Source organism: Apaloderma vittatum, unplaced genomic scaffold (assembly GCF_000703405.1).
Source record: "Apaloderma vittatum isolate BGI_N311 unplaced genomic scaffold, ASM70340v1 scaffold14448, whole genome shotgun sequence".
NCBI lineage: Eukaryota > Metazoa > Chordata > Aves > Trogoniformes > Trogonidae > Apaloderma > Apaloderma vittatum.
Window position 1 is genome coordinate 27,536 of NW_009730303.1, and position 18,527 is coordinate 46,062.

The 18,527-nt window shown below is 39.0% G+C and overlaps 1 protein-coding gene across 1 annotated transcript in view; it reads right to left on the minus strand.

The window, feature by feature from the left end:
• LOC104277945 (protein arginine N-methyltransferase 8) overlaps positions 1 to 16,413 on the minus strand; it is a 38,847-nt gene extending 22,434 nt beyond the window's left edge. The window contains exons 1-5 of the mRNA XM_009874763.1: positions 16,230 to 16,413; positions 13,835 to 13,990; positions 7,997 to 8,060; positions 4,120 to 4,262; positions 3,660 to 3,747 (exon numbers count right to left, since the gene is read on the minus strand). Of these exons, the coding sequence (XP_009873065.1) occupies positions 3,660 to 3,747; positions 4,120 to 4,262; positions 7,997 to 8,060; positions 13,835 to 13,990; positions 16,230 to 16,310 (532 nt within the window). The 5' untranslated portion in view covers positions 16,311 to 16,413. The remainder of the gene's footprint in view (positions 1 to 3,659; positions 3,748 to 4,119; positions 4,263 to 7,996; positions 8,061 to 13,834; positions 13,991 to 16,229) is intronic.
• Between the last annotated feature and the right edge of the window lie 2,114 nt (positions 16,414 to 18,527).

Genomic DNA, 18,527 nt, shown 5'->3' on the forward strand with positions numbered 1-18,527 from the left:
GGATAGTGGCTTAGCAACTTCATGTGCCAGTTCCCTTGGGACCTGCAGATGTATCTCATGGGGTGCCATGGGCTTGTGTATCTTTAGGTTCCTTAGATCAGCTCGAACCTGATCTTCTCCTACAATGGGTGGTTCTTTATTCTCTCAGTCCCTGTCTTTTCCTTCTGTGACTTCAGTGGTGTGGCTGGAACATTTTCCAATGGAGACTGAGGCCAGAAAGTCATTGAGTACCTCAACTTTTTTCATATCCCAGATAACCAGTTTTCCCGTTTCCTTCCATAGAGGGGTCACGTTATCCTTACTCTGCCTTTTATCACCGACACACCTATAGAAGATTTTCTTGTTGCTCTTGAGATCTCTGGCCATATTTAATTCTATCAGGGCTTTGGCTTTCCTAGTCTGATCTCTGGCTGCTCAAATAATTTCTGTGTATTCCTTCCAGGCTACCAGCCCTTGTTTTCACCCTCTATGGGCTTCCTTCTTGTTCCTTAGTTTGTTCGGGAACTCCTTCTTCATCCATGCTGGCCTCCTGGCATTTTTGCCCAACTTCCTCTTTGTCAGGATGCATTTCTCCTGAATTTGGAGGAAATGATCATTGGATATAGCTTTCCTGGCCCTCTTCCCTCCAGGGCTTTATCCCATGATACTTTAGCAAGCAGGTCCTTGAAGAAGTCTAAGTCTGCTCTCCTGATGTCCAGGGTAGTGAGCTTGCTGTGTGCTCTCCTCACTGCCTTACAATTTTGCACTCTACCATTTCATGATTACATCAGCCAAGACTGCTCTTGAGCTTCACATTCCCCACAAGCCCCTCATTGTTTTTGAGAATATGGTCCAGCAGAGCACCTCTCCTTGTTTGGTCTTTTATTATTTGGAGGAGGAAGTTATCATCAACGCATTCCAGGAACGCCCTGGACTGCTTATGTCCTGTTACGTTGTCCAACAGATATCAGGGAGGTTAACGTCCCCGTTGAGGATGAGGGCTTGTGAATGTGAGGTTGCTTCTATCTGTCTGTAGAGGGCCTTATCCACTCTTTCTCCCTGGTTGGGTGGCCTGTAGCAGGCCTTCACTATAATGCCACTTTCCTCTGCCCTCCCTTTAATCTTGACCCATAAACAGTCAATTACTTATCCATCCCCAGGCAGAGCTCCATTCACTCCAGCAGTTTATTGACATAGAGTGTGACCCTCCCTCCTCTTCTCCTCTGCCTGTCTTTCCTAAAGAGCCACCACATTTCTGTAATGCCAAGATCATAACTCTGTAGACATGCACACCCCTCTAACTCCTCTCCTTTATTCCCCAAGCTATATGCGTTTGCAGAGTCATTTAAGTTGAACACCCAGTGAAGCTGACTTACTTGCTGGATTTCCTTTGTGCTGTTTTTCAGGTGCTCTCCCATTGACCTGTGATCCCTCTCATGGCTCTAGGAATCTATTGCTAGCACTTGCATCAAACTGGTAGAAGTGGGATGGATTGAGATTCTCCTCCCCCAGCTGTGGCCACAGTCTCATAACCAGTTCTTGACTCGCCAGATACAACCGCCCCTTTAAAACCCCTTTCCTTTGAAAGCAAGGGTTGATGAAAAACTACCAGAGCTCCAGCACCCCTTACCACTGCTCTCAGGGCTCTGTAATCCTTCTTGATGCTCCTCAGACTGCTCCTGGCTCTACCATAGATGCCCACATCAAACAACAGTAGTGGTTCATAGTCAGTGAACTGTATGAAGTTTGGAAGTAGTCTCTTGGTGATGTCCTGGTATGAGCCCCTGGTAAACAGCACACCTCTCTAGAGAGTGCATCAGGGCAGCAGATGAGTGCCTCTAACACTCAGAAGAGCATCGCCTGCTACTGTGACCCACTGCCTCTTCTTAGTTGCACTGGTTGCTATATTGGGATGAGATAGGTCTGCCTCATTTGGCTCCAGCATCTCTCCTGATTTGATAGGTCCCACATCTAACTGCAGAGTCGTGAAACAGTTCTGCAAAAGCACTTCAGGCTTTGGGGAAAGTCTCTTTCTCCAGCAGGTCCTTGCTGATGGAAGCTTCCATTCTTTTCCATCATTGGCCCTCCTCCCTTCATACTGAACTGGAATTTTTGGCTTTTTGGCCATGGGCCACTGTAGACTGTACTTGGAAACAGCTATCTAACTCCTCAGCCTCCCTGACATTATTGCAGCCTTCTCACTGCCTCCTGCAGTTCAGTCACCTGCTGAAGTAAGTCCCTCAACTGGGCAAATTTTTTGCAGTCAGGTCTGCTGCCTGAAAAGAAAGGTCCAGGCACTTCCTGCACTTCTGTGGTCTGTATTACATCCTCCCTTCAGCAGTTCCGTCTGGGTGAAGGCATCAGCCACCGTTGGGGTAGATGGTACAGACCTCCTAGTGGTGTCTGGTAATAAAACTGCTTAGGAATTTTGTGACTTTTTTTTCCCCTTAATGGGAAACACCTTTAAGTGAAATTGACTAGCTCCGAAAAATACATAAAAGCCCCCAAAAGAAAAAAAAATAAAGAAAATGAGTGAAATAATGTAGCACTTACTCATTTCATCAAAACTAATGTGACCAAATATATCCAGCCTTAGGTTACCTAGAGGACAACAAGTTGAACATGTACCAGGAGTATGACCTTGTGGTGATGGAAGTGAACCACATGCTAAGGTATGAGAAGTGTTGAAGAAAACTGTGTTTGCTCAGCGTGGGCCAGCAAAGGCTAATTTTTCTATCTGCTGCTTTCTTTTCTGCTGCTACAGAAACAAAGAAAATGTCAGAATCTCTTCCCCTGACAAAGGATAATGAAGGAAAGTTTCAACAAGGAAAACTCTGACTGGATATTCAGAAACATGTTTACTCCTGAGAGTGCTTCAGCATTTGAACTAGTGTCCAGAGAAGCTATGGAATCCCCATCTTTTGACTGCAGGGCAGTGCCCTAAGTGGTCTGCTTTAACTGCGAAATCTATCCTGCTTTGAGCAGGAGACTGGAAGAGGTGACCTGTAGAGGTCACTAACAGCATTAGTTATTCAATGAAACTTCAAAGAAAAAAAGTATTTTAAATGTAAATTAAAAGCCAATTTTGTGCAACCAAACCACAAAAGTTTAGAACTTTTCCCACATCAAATTAAAATGGAATTTTCTGATACTTATTTTTCCTTTAAAAATCCTCACATAAAATGATTTTAAAAGTTTAAAATGTTTTACATTTTTTTGTTGACAAACTTATCAGTGAGATATCATTTTTATAGGTTTATTTCTTAACATTTACATTTTATGTGCATATTATTAGTTTTTCTGTTATTCTTATTTCAATAACAAAACCCAGCACCTGGATGGCAAAAGAATATTACAAACCTTAATGAGAGCTTTGAGCGATGTGTTTATCAAAACAATAATAAACCTAAATATCCTAAAATCAACATTTTAAAACAGAGGTGGAGGTCTACATCATTTATTCATGCATTTTTCTTTTATGTACTTTAAATTACTACAAGTTTCCTGAATTTATCACTAGACTAGAGTTTTTTCAGTGTTCCTATTTATGTTGGGATTCTGGTCTGGTCATTTTGATTTCTTATTTTTGGCAAAATCTTGCTGGTAAAGAGATTACAGTAGGCCATTATAAATTGAATATTTTAGGGAAATAGCCGTAGAACTGTTACGCATCTACTCACAGTGAATTTTGAAGTCCTTGTACTGTCTGTCTTCAATTGCTACCACGTACAAAGCAGCTCGGTCTGGAAACATTAGCCCTCCAGGTTTCTGTTGATGAATTGTGGGGAAATGGATCTCGTAATCTATTCACCTGACAAAGACATCACATTTTGAACTGCACATACAAAAACCAGACAAGCACCCCTTGCATGCCTTTATTGTTTTCCTTCAGATTGTCACATCAGCTTTAATCTCAACATCTCTGGCAGCCTGTAGCAATGTCATTAGTGTCCATATCAGTTTCACCAGTAGTTAGTCAAAAGAAAAGCTGATACTCTTTTAGTTAATCTTTTTGTTAAAACCTAAGAAATGGCATTTGGAGATGCCACCTGTTATGGTAACAGTAGGAGGGAGAAGGCTTGCAATTAGAAAATAAATGATGATTGCTCCAGCAAAGAGTATGACACGCAGAGCACCTACCAGCCACTTGTCTCGTGCAAAGATGACTGTGTTTAACATTGACTCATAGAACAGACAGTAACCCATCCACTCGCTGATTATGATGTCTACTTTATCCACAGGTAGTTCAACTTCTTCCACTTTACCTTTAAATATTGTGATTACTGAAAAAAGAATCCAAAGAAACATGTTTCACATAATAAAATACCTGACTAAGATCCTTACTGGTGAATGTCAGGCTGACCTTTTCAATATGATTCTCTTCTTGAATGCCTGTAGACAAGGGGTGGGTTTGTATGACTCAACTTGCAGTAAATGCAAGTACATGTACTTGCAGGAAATGTAATAAACAGAAGTTTTAGTATCAGTATATGGGAAGAAAAATCACAACCCCAAACCAAATCCCAAACCAAGTAAAACCAATAATAAAAACCAAGTGGAAAACAGGTCTTACCTGGTTACTTGAATGATCTAATTTTACATGTCATTTGGAAGATTTCTAAATTATTGACCAAACAATGCAAAGAATCTACCTAGAATCCTTTAAACATCCCTGCAGAGTTATGCACACACCATCTCATCACTGAGTTGTTAGAGATTTATGGAACTAAGATCTAATTCTCATCTGCTTTTCAAATGTATTATGCTAGCTTAACGATAAGGAAACTAAGGCTTATTTATTCCATGAATTCTGAGATGCTGACTCAAATGAGAAAGTGTAGTCTTAGCCTGACATTACACAAAGAAGAAAGTTCGTACAAACATGGTCCTCTCATGCAAAATATTCTTTTCATTCCTTTCTGCTTCATGACTGAATCTTTTATAACATACTGGCATTCTCACTCTCAATCTTCTTTCTGGTTTAGATTTGCATAAATTTCCACAGTTATCTAAAGTGACTGCTGGAAAACATTACTGTCAGGTACTTTGTCACCAAATCAGTTTCAAGGAAATTAGAAAGGGTGCTGGAAGTTTGGTGTATCAGTTCCTCAGAGATACTATTACAACACAGCACATTAAATTACTGGCAATACAGTATACTATTTACAGGTCACTGGGCAAGCAAATCAGCAAGCAATTAATAGATTTGGTTGATACTAGAACAGATATTTTGCTTGAAGGAAAGTTAAATGACAGTTTAGATTTTATTCAGTTGTAAAAAATAATTTTGTTTTAGGATCACTGCACAAATCACCAATCATTCTTGCATTTAAAAATATATTTCCTAGTTACAAAGTTAGTCTGAATTTTGTAGACAAGTAATTATCAGCTTGGGTTTGTCTGCTGTTTGTATTGTTTGTTGCAGTGCGTAAAGTCTCATGGTTCTGGATTCTTCCTTGACAAGGTAACTGATGCATTTGAAATTCAGGAATAAAATATTTACTTTCCATAATTAATTTATAAGATTACTATATTACTCTTAATAAATGGCAATTTTTAATTATGGCAACTTTTATTGATGGAAGTGGTCAACATTCAGTTTGAGGAAGATGAAGGTACTTTCCTTTAGCTAGAACTAGGTTAGCTGTTTAGGAGTGGAGGTGTGGGTTGAGTGATTTTGAGAACTCAGCCCAGTGAAGATGTTGTTTCTTCTTTCCAAAACACATATAGAACTAGTATGACTCTAACCAGATGTGGCCACTTCATTTGCATTGTAAACTTTTAATCCCTGAAGTTGGTAAGACTCAGATTCAGACTGGTAACACAAAGTATCAGCTGGTGAGACTGACTGGAAAGAGCAGGGTTCTCCTTTCCATTCTTTAAACTCCTTCCTTTCACAGTAGCTCAATAGTTCATCTGCTGTTATACTGAAGACTCTTCATATTATATGTTATACTGAAGACTCTTCATGGCTCCAGCCACAAGTTCTCTTTTCTTCTGAGAATTTTTGCTGCCACAATCCTTTTGGAGTGAATTTTAGCACTGTTGACAGCTGTGAGAGTGACATACCTGAAGACTTTGAAGCCCTCTGCTTATACCTAGAAGAGTTGCAGTGTAAGCAGCAGCACAAGTTCCTCCCACCTCCCTTCACTTTCATCAAATATCTTCATAAGGCATCATTTAGGAACAGATTGTGCTGTGCCCAGCAGTATTATATCTGTTGTGGAAACAGTGGGTTTTGTCTCGATTCAGCCCTTTTGCTGATTGCATTTCTCTAACCAATTAGGTGGAGAAAAAGAAAAATTTTCTTGAGATCCTTTGGCTCAGTACCTGGTTGCATTAAAATAAAGTGAATGCGAGTCAGTGTAAAGTGTGCAATTAGAAATCCGAGTTGTACAATTTGTTTGTACTAAAGACCAAACTACAGTTGGACAGACTACTGAATTTGTCCAGGCAAGTGTCCTGTCAAAGGGGAGGGCACCCTGTCTCTTCCTCCACAGAAGGAAGAAACAGAGACAAATACTTTCTGCAACTTCCAGAGCACACTAAATCCTTCTTACTTACTCTGACAATGGCGCCTTCACACGGAATTCCTGTTCACAAAACATGAATTGACTTGTGACATACTTTTTGTTTAGCTATTTTGTGAAAGGCAATTTTGCAAATAACCAAGCTGAGGTCAACACCTCATTTTTTTAGTGCCTTATCCCTACAGTGGAGGTATGTTCTGGTCCTTTGCATCCTTCCTTTGCTGAACCAAATTTTGCATATACTGGCTGGCACATGTCACTGCTGTTTCTTTTGAATCACTTGAATACGCATGCTGTGCAATAAATTATCCTCTCAAACAGCTACGTGTTAGTCAGAGGCTGTGAGTGACAGTAATGAAAAATAGAGCAGATTTAAGTCAGAACAGCAATCTATTCCTGGATAGCACCAGCATAGACATGGCTAAAAGCAGGGACAAATTATACAGTCTAGCCAGCTATGACCTGTGCTGCTCTGCAGCAAAGGCAAGCTCTTCACAAAAAACACTTTTAAACAAGAACTGCCTCCCAGTCTGTTAAAAAAAGCTTGATTTTTTTGGCTGTTATGAAGATATCTTCTGTGCAGTGATTTGGAGGAAGACTGAAGACATGAAACAGAGCTTGTTGGAGATTATTTTTTGTTAGGAGTTTTCAGTAGGTTGGAGGTATTTTTAACATGTTTCTTTTTTTTCTCTCTTTTTTTTTAATTTAAATGTTTCCATCACCCAGGATATTTCAACAGTTTTCTTTTGAAGAAAAACAAGTTTTCTATGATATTCTTATTCTGAGGATTAAACATTTTCATTTGCTTGTGTGTTTTTCAATATTTATTTTTGAATTTTTGAAGTTGAATTTTTAAAGTTTGAGTTTTTTTAAAGTTGGAAGGCAGAATAAACTTTTATTGAAAAATCTGTATTGACATGTAACACTTTTTTGCTTTGAACCTTATTTCATCTTGAATGTCAATGTATTGTGTATGTCAATTCTGTTTAAGAGATATGTTGGCATTCAAATGGCGGAACTAATTTGAAAAGATCAGTTCTAGTAGGGGGCCTTCTGTCTGTTTTGCTAAATCCACCTGCCTGCTGGTGAGTCGTATTTCTTCTGTTGTCTAAGACTAGAAGCAAATGTAGAACTAAATTCTCCTGTGAGAAATTGTTGTAGTGCCTAGAATAAGCTGTTTAATTTTGTATTTACAGAAGTAAATTACATTAAACTATAATCTACACAACATAAAATAATCAGAAAAAGTAAAAGTTATCATAGAATCATAGAATGGCCCAGGCTGGAAGGGACCTCAGAGATCATTTTAATCCAGCCTCCCTGTCACCAGGGATGCCACCTCTCGACTAGATCAGGCAACACATGGGGATCGAACGGGAATTGAACCCACAACCTTGGCGTTGTTAGCACCACACTCAAAAGACTGAGCTAACTGGCCCCCTCTTCTCTCTCTCTCCTGAAGAAAATAGTTGTTTTATATGCCTTACTGTTGTCCAGGTGGTTGGCCTTGATGATTTTTTCTGAGTAGTCAGATATACTTGAGCATTCAATCTAGGAAAAAAAGAAAAACAGAAAAGCAAGAGAAGAGTAATTGTTACAGGTCTCAGATATATGAATAGAAACCAAACCTACTGAAGGCAGCAAAGACTCTATAGAGCATGTAACCACTGGTAAAGAATGAAACAAACCTACATAGGCAGGATCACAATCAATGGTATCTTAATATTTAAACCGCTGTCTCTGCTTGACTGGTTCATATAGAAAATACTGTTTTCAAAACTGTTGAAATGTTGAAAAAAGGGGTCCGAACTACAAAATTACATAATTTATCAATCATATTATTGAATTTATTCCTGTTATTTCAGAATCTTGCCTTTTCTCCAAAAAATTGAATGACATGAATTACCATGGTTCTACATTTCCTCATGTATTTTAAAAGAAACATATATCCAAACTTTGTGAAAAATCTTAAGATTCAAACTATGCCAATACTGGTCAATGTCAAGAAGCAGTTGCTTTTCTCTCTGAAAAATCTATCATCTTTTTCAATACATGCTATCAAAAAATAATACAGACATTTTACACATAAATAATGATGAAATTACCATATTCACAAAATCATCCAGGTCTGCATGTCTTTTTCTGTGACCAGTCCTGTGCTTTTATTGGGAAAGGAATTACAAAGTACCTTCTAGTTTTACATTTGGCCTTTAGTATGCTAAAATTTTAGTTCTAACGTAAAAACCCATGTTTGCAATGATCTTTGATATCTGCATTCCATTAATTTCCCTGGGTTTTATGCCCTTTTAAAAACATGAAGGTCAAAGTTGCTGGTAGTCAACAAATCAGTTCATAATTTAACTCTTCCAAATTTGACATTAAACTGCCAATACGTTGTATAATCCTTGTCTCTTTAATACCTCTTGTCAAATAGAATTATTTTCTCTCTAATGAGGTGTTTTATACGTCCAGTGAATTCCATTTAACTTCTAAAAGTCAAACTTTGCTTGACCTCTGTGAGGGCAGTCACAGATGGCAGGACAGCAAATGGGAGGACATATAGGTAAGAAAAAATTGTTGTCAGGTTTTTCCCCAATTCTGTTTCAAGTCAGCTATCTGTTCAAATCTGCCTAGTTTCACAAAGTATTTTGATTTTATGAAAAATGTGTATTGCAATAAAATATGTCTGTACCTCAGTTTACAACCATAGAATCACAGAATGGTTTGGATTGGAAGGGACCTTTGAAGATAATCTAGTTTCAACCCCCCTGCCATGGACAGGGACATCTTTCAGTAGATCAGTTTGCAAAAAGTCCCATCCAGCCTGACCTTGAACACTTACAATGATGGGGCATCCACAACTTTTAGGGGTAGCTTGTTCCAGTGTCCCATCACCCTCATCATAAAGGATTTCCTCCTAATATCCAATATAAATCTACCCTCTTTCAGTTTAAAACTTTGCCCATTGTTCTATCACTACACTTTCTGATAAAGAGTCCTTCCTCATCTATCCGCACGTCTGCTTTAAGTACTAGAAGGACACTAGAAGGTCTCTCTAGAGTCTTCTCTTCTGCAGGCTGAACAATCCCAATTCTCTCAGTCTTTCTTTATAAGAAAGGCATTCCAGCCATGTAACGATCTTCATGGCCTTTCTCTGCACCCGCTCCAGTAGACTCATGTCTTTCTTGTACTGAGGATCCCAGGGCTGGATGCAGTACTGTTGCAGATCAGGGCTGGGCTGGCCACTAAACGATGAACAGACACTTTCTATCCCCCTCTCCCTCCCGAAATGGGAAGAAAAAGGGAGTGAGGCAGTGGGACTTACGGACTGAAAAAGATTTAATGGATAAGGAAATCACAAAAATAGTGAACTACATACATATATACAAAACTGATAGAAAACTCGACTCTCCCTTCCCCCCCATAGTAAACACCACTGATGCTGCAGAGCAGGCAACACTGGGGAAGCCCCAGGCTCAGAGGCAGAGGGGAGCTGAATACAGGAGCTGGATTCAGGAACTCAGGGTCTGGATCAAAACCAGGAGATCAGACTGAGTCCTCCCTGGACGCTGGCCATTGGAGAAGAGACAAAAAACCCCTCAACTCTCGTAATCCCTCAGTTTTATACTGAATATGACATATATGGAATGGAATACTCTTGTTGGTCCCTTGTCCTGTCTGTTACTCCCTGGAGGTGCAACCTCGTAACCCCTCTTACTTCCTGCCCCCCTCAGCGTGGCACACAAGAGCCAGCAGTGGGCTTGGTCACTATAGGAATAAATATAAGCAAGAGCCTCTCTGCATACGAGTCACAGGCAGCAACTGTAAACATCGGGTGTTTTCACTGCTACTAGCAGACACTGCAAAAACATGCTGCTAACTTTCAGAAAGTGTAGCCTTTAAGAAGATACTGAACTCAGAAGTAAAAGTCACTGAACAGAGTTGATTCCATTTGGCTCAAACCAGGACAATACTCTGGGTGGGGTCACAATAGAGTGGAGCAGAGGGAGATTTCTCAACCTACTGACCATGTTTTTTATGCAGCTTGGAATACAATTTGCTTTTTTGTCTGTAATGCACTGCTGGCTCACATTAAATATTTCATCCACCAAATTCCCAAATCCTTCTCCATAGGGCTGCTCTCAATCAATTAATCACTCACTCTGTACTGAGCTTTTGGATTCCCTGATTCAAGTGAAGTATTCTGCACTTGGCCTTGTTAAACTTTGTGAGGTTCACACTGGTCCACCTCTTGAGAAGTCAAGAAGGCTTGGGCCTGTCAAGGTCCCTCTGCTGGCTGGCATCCTTTCCTTCAACTATGCCAACCGCACTAGTCAGTCTTGTGTCATCTGCAAACTTGCCAAGGGTGAACTCAATTCCACTATGTCATTGCAGATATTACACAGTAGTGCTCCCCATATGGACCCTTGAGAGACCCTTGACTTTCTTCAGCTGTATCTAGCTCTGCATATGTATATTCCTATCCACTTTCATTTTAATTCTCAGTCTTCAATCTAATGCTGTGAATGTCTCCTCTTACACTGAAGTCTTTTTCTGAAATAGTCACTGAACTTCCAGATTTCCTCTTCCTGTGGGCTGTGTCCTTTTCAACACCTTCTCATCCATATCAGCTAACATCTCACATGTGCCTTCATTTTATGTGTCTATCTCCTTCTTATGTAGACTGTCTTGTCTGAAAATACCATAGCATTCAGGTAGTTCTACTGCAGTGATTGTTCTGAATTTCTTATAACTAAATGCAGCAGATGAGCCAAGGTTTCAAGACATAATTTAATGTATTCTTCTGTCTCTCACTTATGCCTCTCAAGCACCAACACCCACATACTAATCCTATCTCTACATGTCTTACAACAGCTTCTCAGATAGATGAACATCATTGCATTGTCTACTGTTATCCTTCCACAATGGTAAGGTAACAGAGCAGATGAAGAAAGAAGAAAAATGGAGGGTTTTGGTTCTGCAACTCTCTACAAAGGGCTTGAAGAGAAAAAAAAAAAACCTTTGCTCTGAAGTGCACAATGATGGGATAAAAGTCAGTAATCATGAGCAAGAGAAACTCCTGCTGACTGTAGCAATACAATAGGTGTTAAGAGAGGACTTAGAGGCTCTGTCCTTGGAGATTTTCCAGACTGGACTGGATAAGATCTTGAGCACTGTGATACAGATTTAAACTTAAGTCTGTTTTGAGCAGGAGGTTGGATTAAATGTTGCCAGTGGTCTTCTAAACTAACTTGCAGGTGCCTAGTGCCTAAACTGCAAGTAAGAGATGGGGAACAGAATGAAGCCCCTATAATCCCAGGGGAAATGGTCAATGACCTGCTGCTCCACTTGGACACACACAGGTTTATGGGGCTGGATGAGATATGCCCAAGGGTACTGAGAGACCTGGTGGAAGTGCTCAACAAGACGCTTGCAATCATTTATCAGCAGTCCTGGCTAGTCAAGGAGATTTCAGTGCACTAGAAGTTAGCAAATGTGACACCCATCTACAAGAAGTTCTGGAAGGAGGATCCAGAGAACTGTAAGCCTGTCAATCTGACCTCAGTGCTAAGCATATCATCTTGCGTGCTGTCATGAGACATATACAGGTGATCAGGCCCAGTCAGAATGCTTTTATGAAAGGCAAGTCCTGCTTAACTAACCTGATCTCCTTCTATGACTGTAAGATTGCCATTACCAGATCCTTGAAGTATCTGCTTTTCCAACACAAATAGAGCTCTGCAGCTCAGTGTGACAGGGTTCATGGTGAGGTGGCTGATGTGACAAGAAGGTTTAAAATCTTAGGCCATAGCAGAGGAGTTTCACACTTGTCTGAGTTCCTTTAAGCTAAGTTTTCTGGATAGCATACCCCACAGCTTCAGTGCTGAACAGTCCCTGGGTAAGTTGACACTGGCGTACCACTGAGCTTTATAAATGCCTGAAGTATAGCCTGAACTGTTAAAAAGTCCAAAGTGAAAAAAAACAAAACAACAACAAACTTGTATTTTACTTTTCCTTTACTGTGTGATTTTTCTGTCAGCGAGCTGGCTTGCTGTAGAATAAGCACTAGTGCCAGTACAAGGAAGGGAGGAAGACCATATGGCCAGGGATGTGGGAGATGATAGGAAGGTGGGAGCACAGCATCATCATTTTTTATATGCTTATACATATACAACACTACAGCATGCTTGCATAAGACCTCAATTCCTGCACCAGAGAAGGCTATAGGTTTATTGTCACTGAGGTTGAGATAATAAACTGTGTACTTGGTTTACAATAAATAGTTTCTAGCTGCCAATTCTGCATATTAAGTCTCATGCTTAAATTCCAAACCTTCTGTCAGCACTTTCTGATTTCAGCAATCTATACTTCCTAGTCTGATGCTCAGATGAAGTACTCAGAATTAACATTGGATTTTAAAAATATAAGTCTGAGAACTGAACAGGAGTCATTGCATTTCATGTAATAACAATGCACAATTCAGTCAGTAACATGAGTTTCTGAGCAACCTGATCTAGTGGAAGATGTCCCTGCCATGGCAGGGGAGTTGGAATTAAATGACATTTGAGGTCCCTTCCAACCCAGATCAATCTGTGAGTGTTCAACTGTGCTGAAATGCACAGATGTAGCCAACCAAGTTTTAGTAAACAACTTTGTCAAAGAAGTACACAGAGAAATGGAACTTAGTTCCCCTTTTCTAGGCTGTATTTCTATTCTGTATTGTGTCTGCAAGGTAAACAGAAGTCCAAAGCAAAAAGAGATTGTATTTGCCATTTTAGAGTCAGTAAGTCAGGAAGCAAATAGATGATCTCTCTAATGATTGCACATTCATGCTCCTAAAGTTCAATGTCTTTAAGGTAATCTTTCCCTTCTGCTTCTGAAAAGCTTTACAGTTGACACAGGAAACAAGCACATGCTTTCTTTTTGCTGAGTTGTAAAGCACAGAGAAAAGTGTATAAAAGAAATTTGTTTCCAAGACTGCAAAGTTGCAAAACTTAAGAATTTCAAAAAGCAAGATGATAGCTCCTTTGACCACTCTGAGTGAGTCCCTTTAACAATTTTTTTTTTTTCACCCAGGAAGATACGTGGGTACGTACCAGATCACAAAAGACTCCACAAGAAAAGGCATTGTATCACTATTTGGAAAAGGCACACTACTGCAAGTCGTAGGAAGCAACTCGACTGAAGTCACTGTAAGTTAAGCCATACAGAGACTTGAAGAGAAGAATTTCAAACCAAAACAAATAAGAAAAGGTAAACCACCAAGCCAAATTCTCAGGCAAAATGCACAAAGAAACTCAAAATACGAGAAAAAATCTTCTTACCCCATATACCTTCTTGGCTCCTGCCTTTGCAGCAAACATGGAGAGGATTCCCGTGCCACTTCCAACATCAAGGACAATCTTATCTTTAAAAACATGCTTATTGTGATACATTGAATTTCTATAGGTTAAAGTGCGCACTTCATCCTTTAACATTTCCTGTCATGAAAAAACATAGTGTTATTATTTGAAGCACTTGTATGCATTCCAGACTGCTACTCAATGCAGTCACTTATTATAATTTAAACAGTATTAACATAAAATCTGCAGAGTTTTTCAAGTACTTTGGGGTACGCACATCAAAGTGACTGTACAATGCTAGCTACTTAAAGCTGAATTATTAAGAACTATGATGTCCTTTGTACAATTTTATTTCTCTAAATATTACTTTGCTTACAATTGACAATTAGAAGGTAATCTAACCACAGAACCGTTTTGGGCATAGACAGAAGCCATACAGAAATCCAAGCTTTTCTCCTAAATCCTGCATAATTGCTTCAGCAGAGGGACTTTTTGAGGTTCCTCTTTGAACATAAAAAAAAAATTCTGTAAACTATTATAAAACAGCAGTTTTGATAGCCTTGCCCAAAGTGATATAGGAAGTCTGTAGCAGAGCTACTGCTCTTCTATTCACTCATTTATATGACCAATTTCCAGAATATATTAAAATATAACTTACAACACTATCTCACTATTTAAGTTGTCATTGTTAGGTGCTGATTTTTACTTCACTGATAGCAGCAGTACATGAATTTCATTCCATTGACTCCTTGCTCTCAAATGTGTATGTATCAGTTAAACCATATCGTAAAAAGCACCAAGGTCAAGATCCAAGTGCGATTTGAAGAGAAGTGTGGGCCATTCAACAGACACTTTAATTTTCTCAGAATGCTTATCTTAAGTCTTAGAAGTATAGACTTTTGCTTATATTACTGCTATAATTTCATAGTTTAAGCAAGTACACAAATGATTTTTTTGAATTTCAGGATAAAAATCAGTCAGTTAACTGCCCAGCAGCCTGAAGTACTAGTGCACTGGATTGTTACATATCATCTTCATAGGAGACTACAAATAATAACTGTAGAGGAATAAAAGGATATTTTTATCATCATAAGCATGCTTTGGTAACAGGCAAAAAAGGCAGAGGAATAGTCCAACAGCAACAGAAAGGTGATGGCACACACTCTCACAGAATTTCTTTGCAAACATCATAAAGAAAGAAGATACTTAGGAGTGTCAAGCATGGATTTGGAGGTGACTGACCACCTAATAGCTTTCTATGGTGAAGTAATGGACTCTATGGATGAGGAATGAGCATGCTTGTTTGTTTATCTTGATTTTAGACTTTCAACACTGTTTCCTCTAACATCCTTGTTGAAAAACTTATGGAATACAGACTACACAGTGAAGAAGACTGAAAACTGACTGAATAATCACTCTCAAAATGTTGTGATCGGCAGCACCAAGTCTATCTGGAGACCAGGTACTCTCCTGTCTCCTGTAGAGCTGTATCCTTCTAACAGGAGCTCAATGTGATTTCAGGTTTCTGATGGGTCTTCAGTATTTCTCTTAGGTCTCCTTCCCACTAAATTGTCCCTCTATTTTCTTTCACTCTTGGATTAAACTTCTGAATGCTATACTCTCAAGATGTATTTGGCAGATATAAAGCTTCTGTTTATGTATATGCCCCACAAAAAATTACTAGAGATATAGATACTCTTTCTTAAGTGGTCTGTGAAAAGTGGCACCGATTTCATATTGTTAGCCTTTTTACATCTTAGTCTTTAAAATCCCATCCTCTTGGGTCATGTAAAGATAAGACATTAGTGTCTTCTTTACGATTGGTCTATGGTCAACTTTTTGATGCTCCACTGTGTATTTTGCATTCTTTCCAGGAGTGTATTTACTGGAAGCTATTGGGCTGTATGTTCGCATTACTGAAACCTGGGCACTGAAGCAACATGCCAGGAGTCAAGAAAATACTTGGCTTTTCATGTCAATTGACTATCTGTACTCAAAAATGCAAGAGAACCTAATTTACTAACAAGGTAGTTTCCACGTCTGGCTGGCTTAGTTTGGAGCCCTCATAAATGGACTAATTTGATGCATTCATAAAGATAACCACTGTACAGATAGCTAATATAAGCTCTGTGGAGAACTCATGCATGTGGGACAGAGGTTTTGAGCACAAGTCTCTAGAGAAGTGGATGATCTCTTTGGCACTTAACCAAGTTACACAGTCTTGTGAGGAAAGGTAGAGGAATATTATCATGAGCAAGCAGGAGGAAGATAAATTAATAAATCAAAGAATACTGTAGTAGTAGTAGTAGTAGTAGTAGTATAGTAGTAGTTGTAGTATAGTATGAAATAAAATTGCTGAAAGAAAAACAAATATTACCTCATGAATTCCAAAGTGAGCATAGGAATCAAAGTAATAATCCCTAGATGTCATCTCTTCTGGATTGATGAGCTTTGCCATCTTGCCTCTGCCTGGGCAGCTTGGTTGCAGTGGAACATGTATGACAGATTGAACTGGCTTTGGAACAACAGTAGGCTGAGGAGGCTGGGATGGGATGGGACAAACCTAGAAGAACATGGAATATTGTTAAGAAGCATCATTAAAATAAAATATTTCTCCCTATGTCTACAATAGTGATATTATTGTAACTAGCTAGGAGATAGTAAGACCAAAGACACCTGGGGTATCGTAACTGAAATTAAGGCTGCCTCCTGTTCTTGCCTTGTTAACTTACTTTCTCTTTCTTGGAAAATTTCCTTAAGGCCTTTTCCCTTGATGTTCCTCTGTGGATAATTCAATGGCAAATACCTACTAGGGCAGATACATATCAGCGCAAAGTAATAGCAAATTGTTGGTATTGACTGAAGTAAGTGACTCAAAACATTGACATAAGACAGCTAAGACCTAGCTTTTCTCCTTTAGTTGCTTTTTCTGCCAGATTGCTACAGCTTTGTGAGAGGTAAGTTGTAATAAATAAATAGTTCCCCTGCAAAGAAGAGGTCATAATCAAAGTATTTCAAAAACAGTGTTGCCAGCAAGAGGGACAGGATTCACAATCAATTCTTAATTGTCAGGTAATATATCTAGCCATATGGATGAGGTAGGTGTGAGAATGCTCACACTGTCTGAAAGTCTCTCAGCATGTCCATGAAGCACTGTAGGGAGCTGTGTGGGATATGTGAACCCTTAATTTAGTTTCTTCGGTTTGGGAGATGTAAGAGTTATGTGTTACCAACACACACTGAGCCACTGCACTTGATTTTAACTTGCATATTGCATCTTCAACATCAAAACCTCAATAGAGCCAGAATGCCAGAACCCGTTGACACCTGTAGCACCTAAGACAGAATGTTTCACAAACAAAAGATACAGACCATGATTTGGTCCATAAGTACATCCACATCCTTCATCCTTACCATGAAGAAAAATGCTCAAAACTGAGAGAGACTGAGCAAGATGTTACAGCTTCACATATGCACTAAGTCATCTGGAAATCACGTGTCAACAATTTTGTATATTAAGAAGGTCAATCCTACTTAAAATGTCACCTTCTTTCATCTTTTTTTTTTTGTATTTTCAGATTGAGCAGTTTCCCAGTGGGAATCAGATTTGTCTCTCTAGATAGTTTCACAAAATTCACTCTATCTTCTATAGCTTGATGCTACAAGACATAAATCCCTTGTACTCTCTCTGAATAGCATCAATTAGCCTAGATCAGTTTACTTTGATATTAAAAAAAAAAAACAACCCACATTTTTTCCCCTGTTTGTTGCAAGAAACTTCACATTTTGTGAAGGTGTTGCTCGTCATATTCAGCCCTTCCAGATTTGACCCTGACAGTTTTAATTACATACTTGAGGTTATATACTAATATTTTTCTCCATTGGTGTACACACTAACAAGTTTTTGCACTTACCTTGCCCTCTAATCCTTTCTGTATTTGTCTGCTGGATTAAAAACACTTAAACTGTAGATGTTTGGAATTTTGTTTTAATTTAATATGAACTCTATTTCTCCTAAATCTTAACAACATTGTCATTTTACAAGCAAAATGTGTGAATATAACAGTCCCTGAACTCTGTGTTCTGTTTCTGTCTTAGATAAGAAGGTCTTCAGACACAAGACAGTACATCATAAGCTATTGTTCAAAAGAAATGTCTCTACTGGAGACATCTCTCAGTTTTTGTAATGAAAAGAGTATTAGCATTTCACTTGCTGTCAAACTACATATTCATGTTTGGCTGTATAATAGAAAGTATTTTCCACAGGAAAACAGACTAGTCTTGAAGGTGAATCTTCTGTCTGGGTCTCAGGCAGTATCAGTTCTGCTCCTGGCTGCATGGAATTTGTCTAGACAGGTTTATGAGAATAAGGCTTATTCTAATTAAAGATACAGAATGAAACTAAACTCAGCAACTCAGGCTAGGAAAGTTGTCTGAATGATTTTGTTCACTGTAAAGGAATAAACATTGTTATCTCACAGTCTGCAAGACAGCTGAACTCTGCTACAGCCAAGAAGTGGCAAGATAACTTTTATTAAGATACTAAATCTTTGACTCCATATATTTTTTAGGTTTAAAGCACCTGAACACCTACTGCTCTCAAGTGTCCATCTACATCTCTGCCAGAGAGTACATACCCCAAGTAACAGAGGAAGTAGAAAATTATTAGATAAGA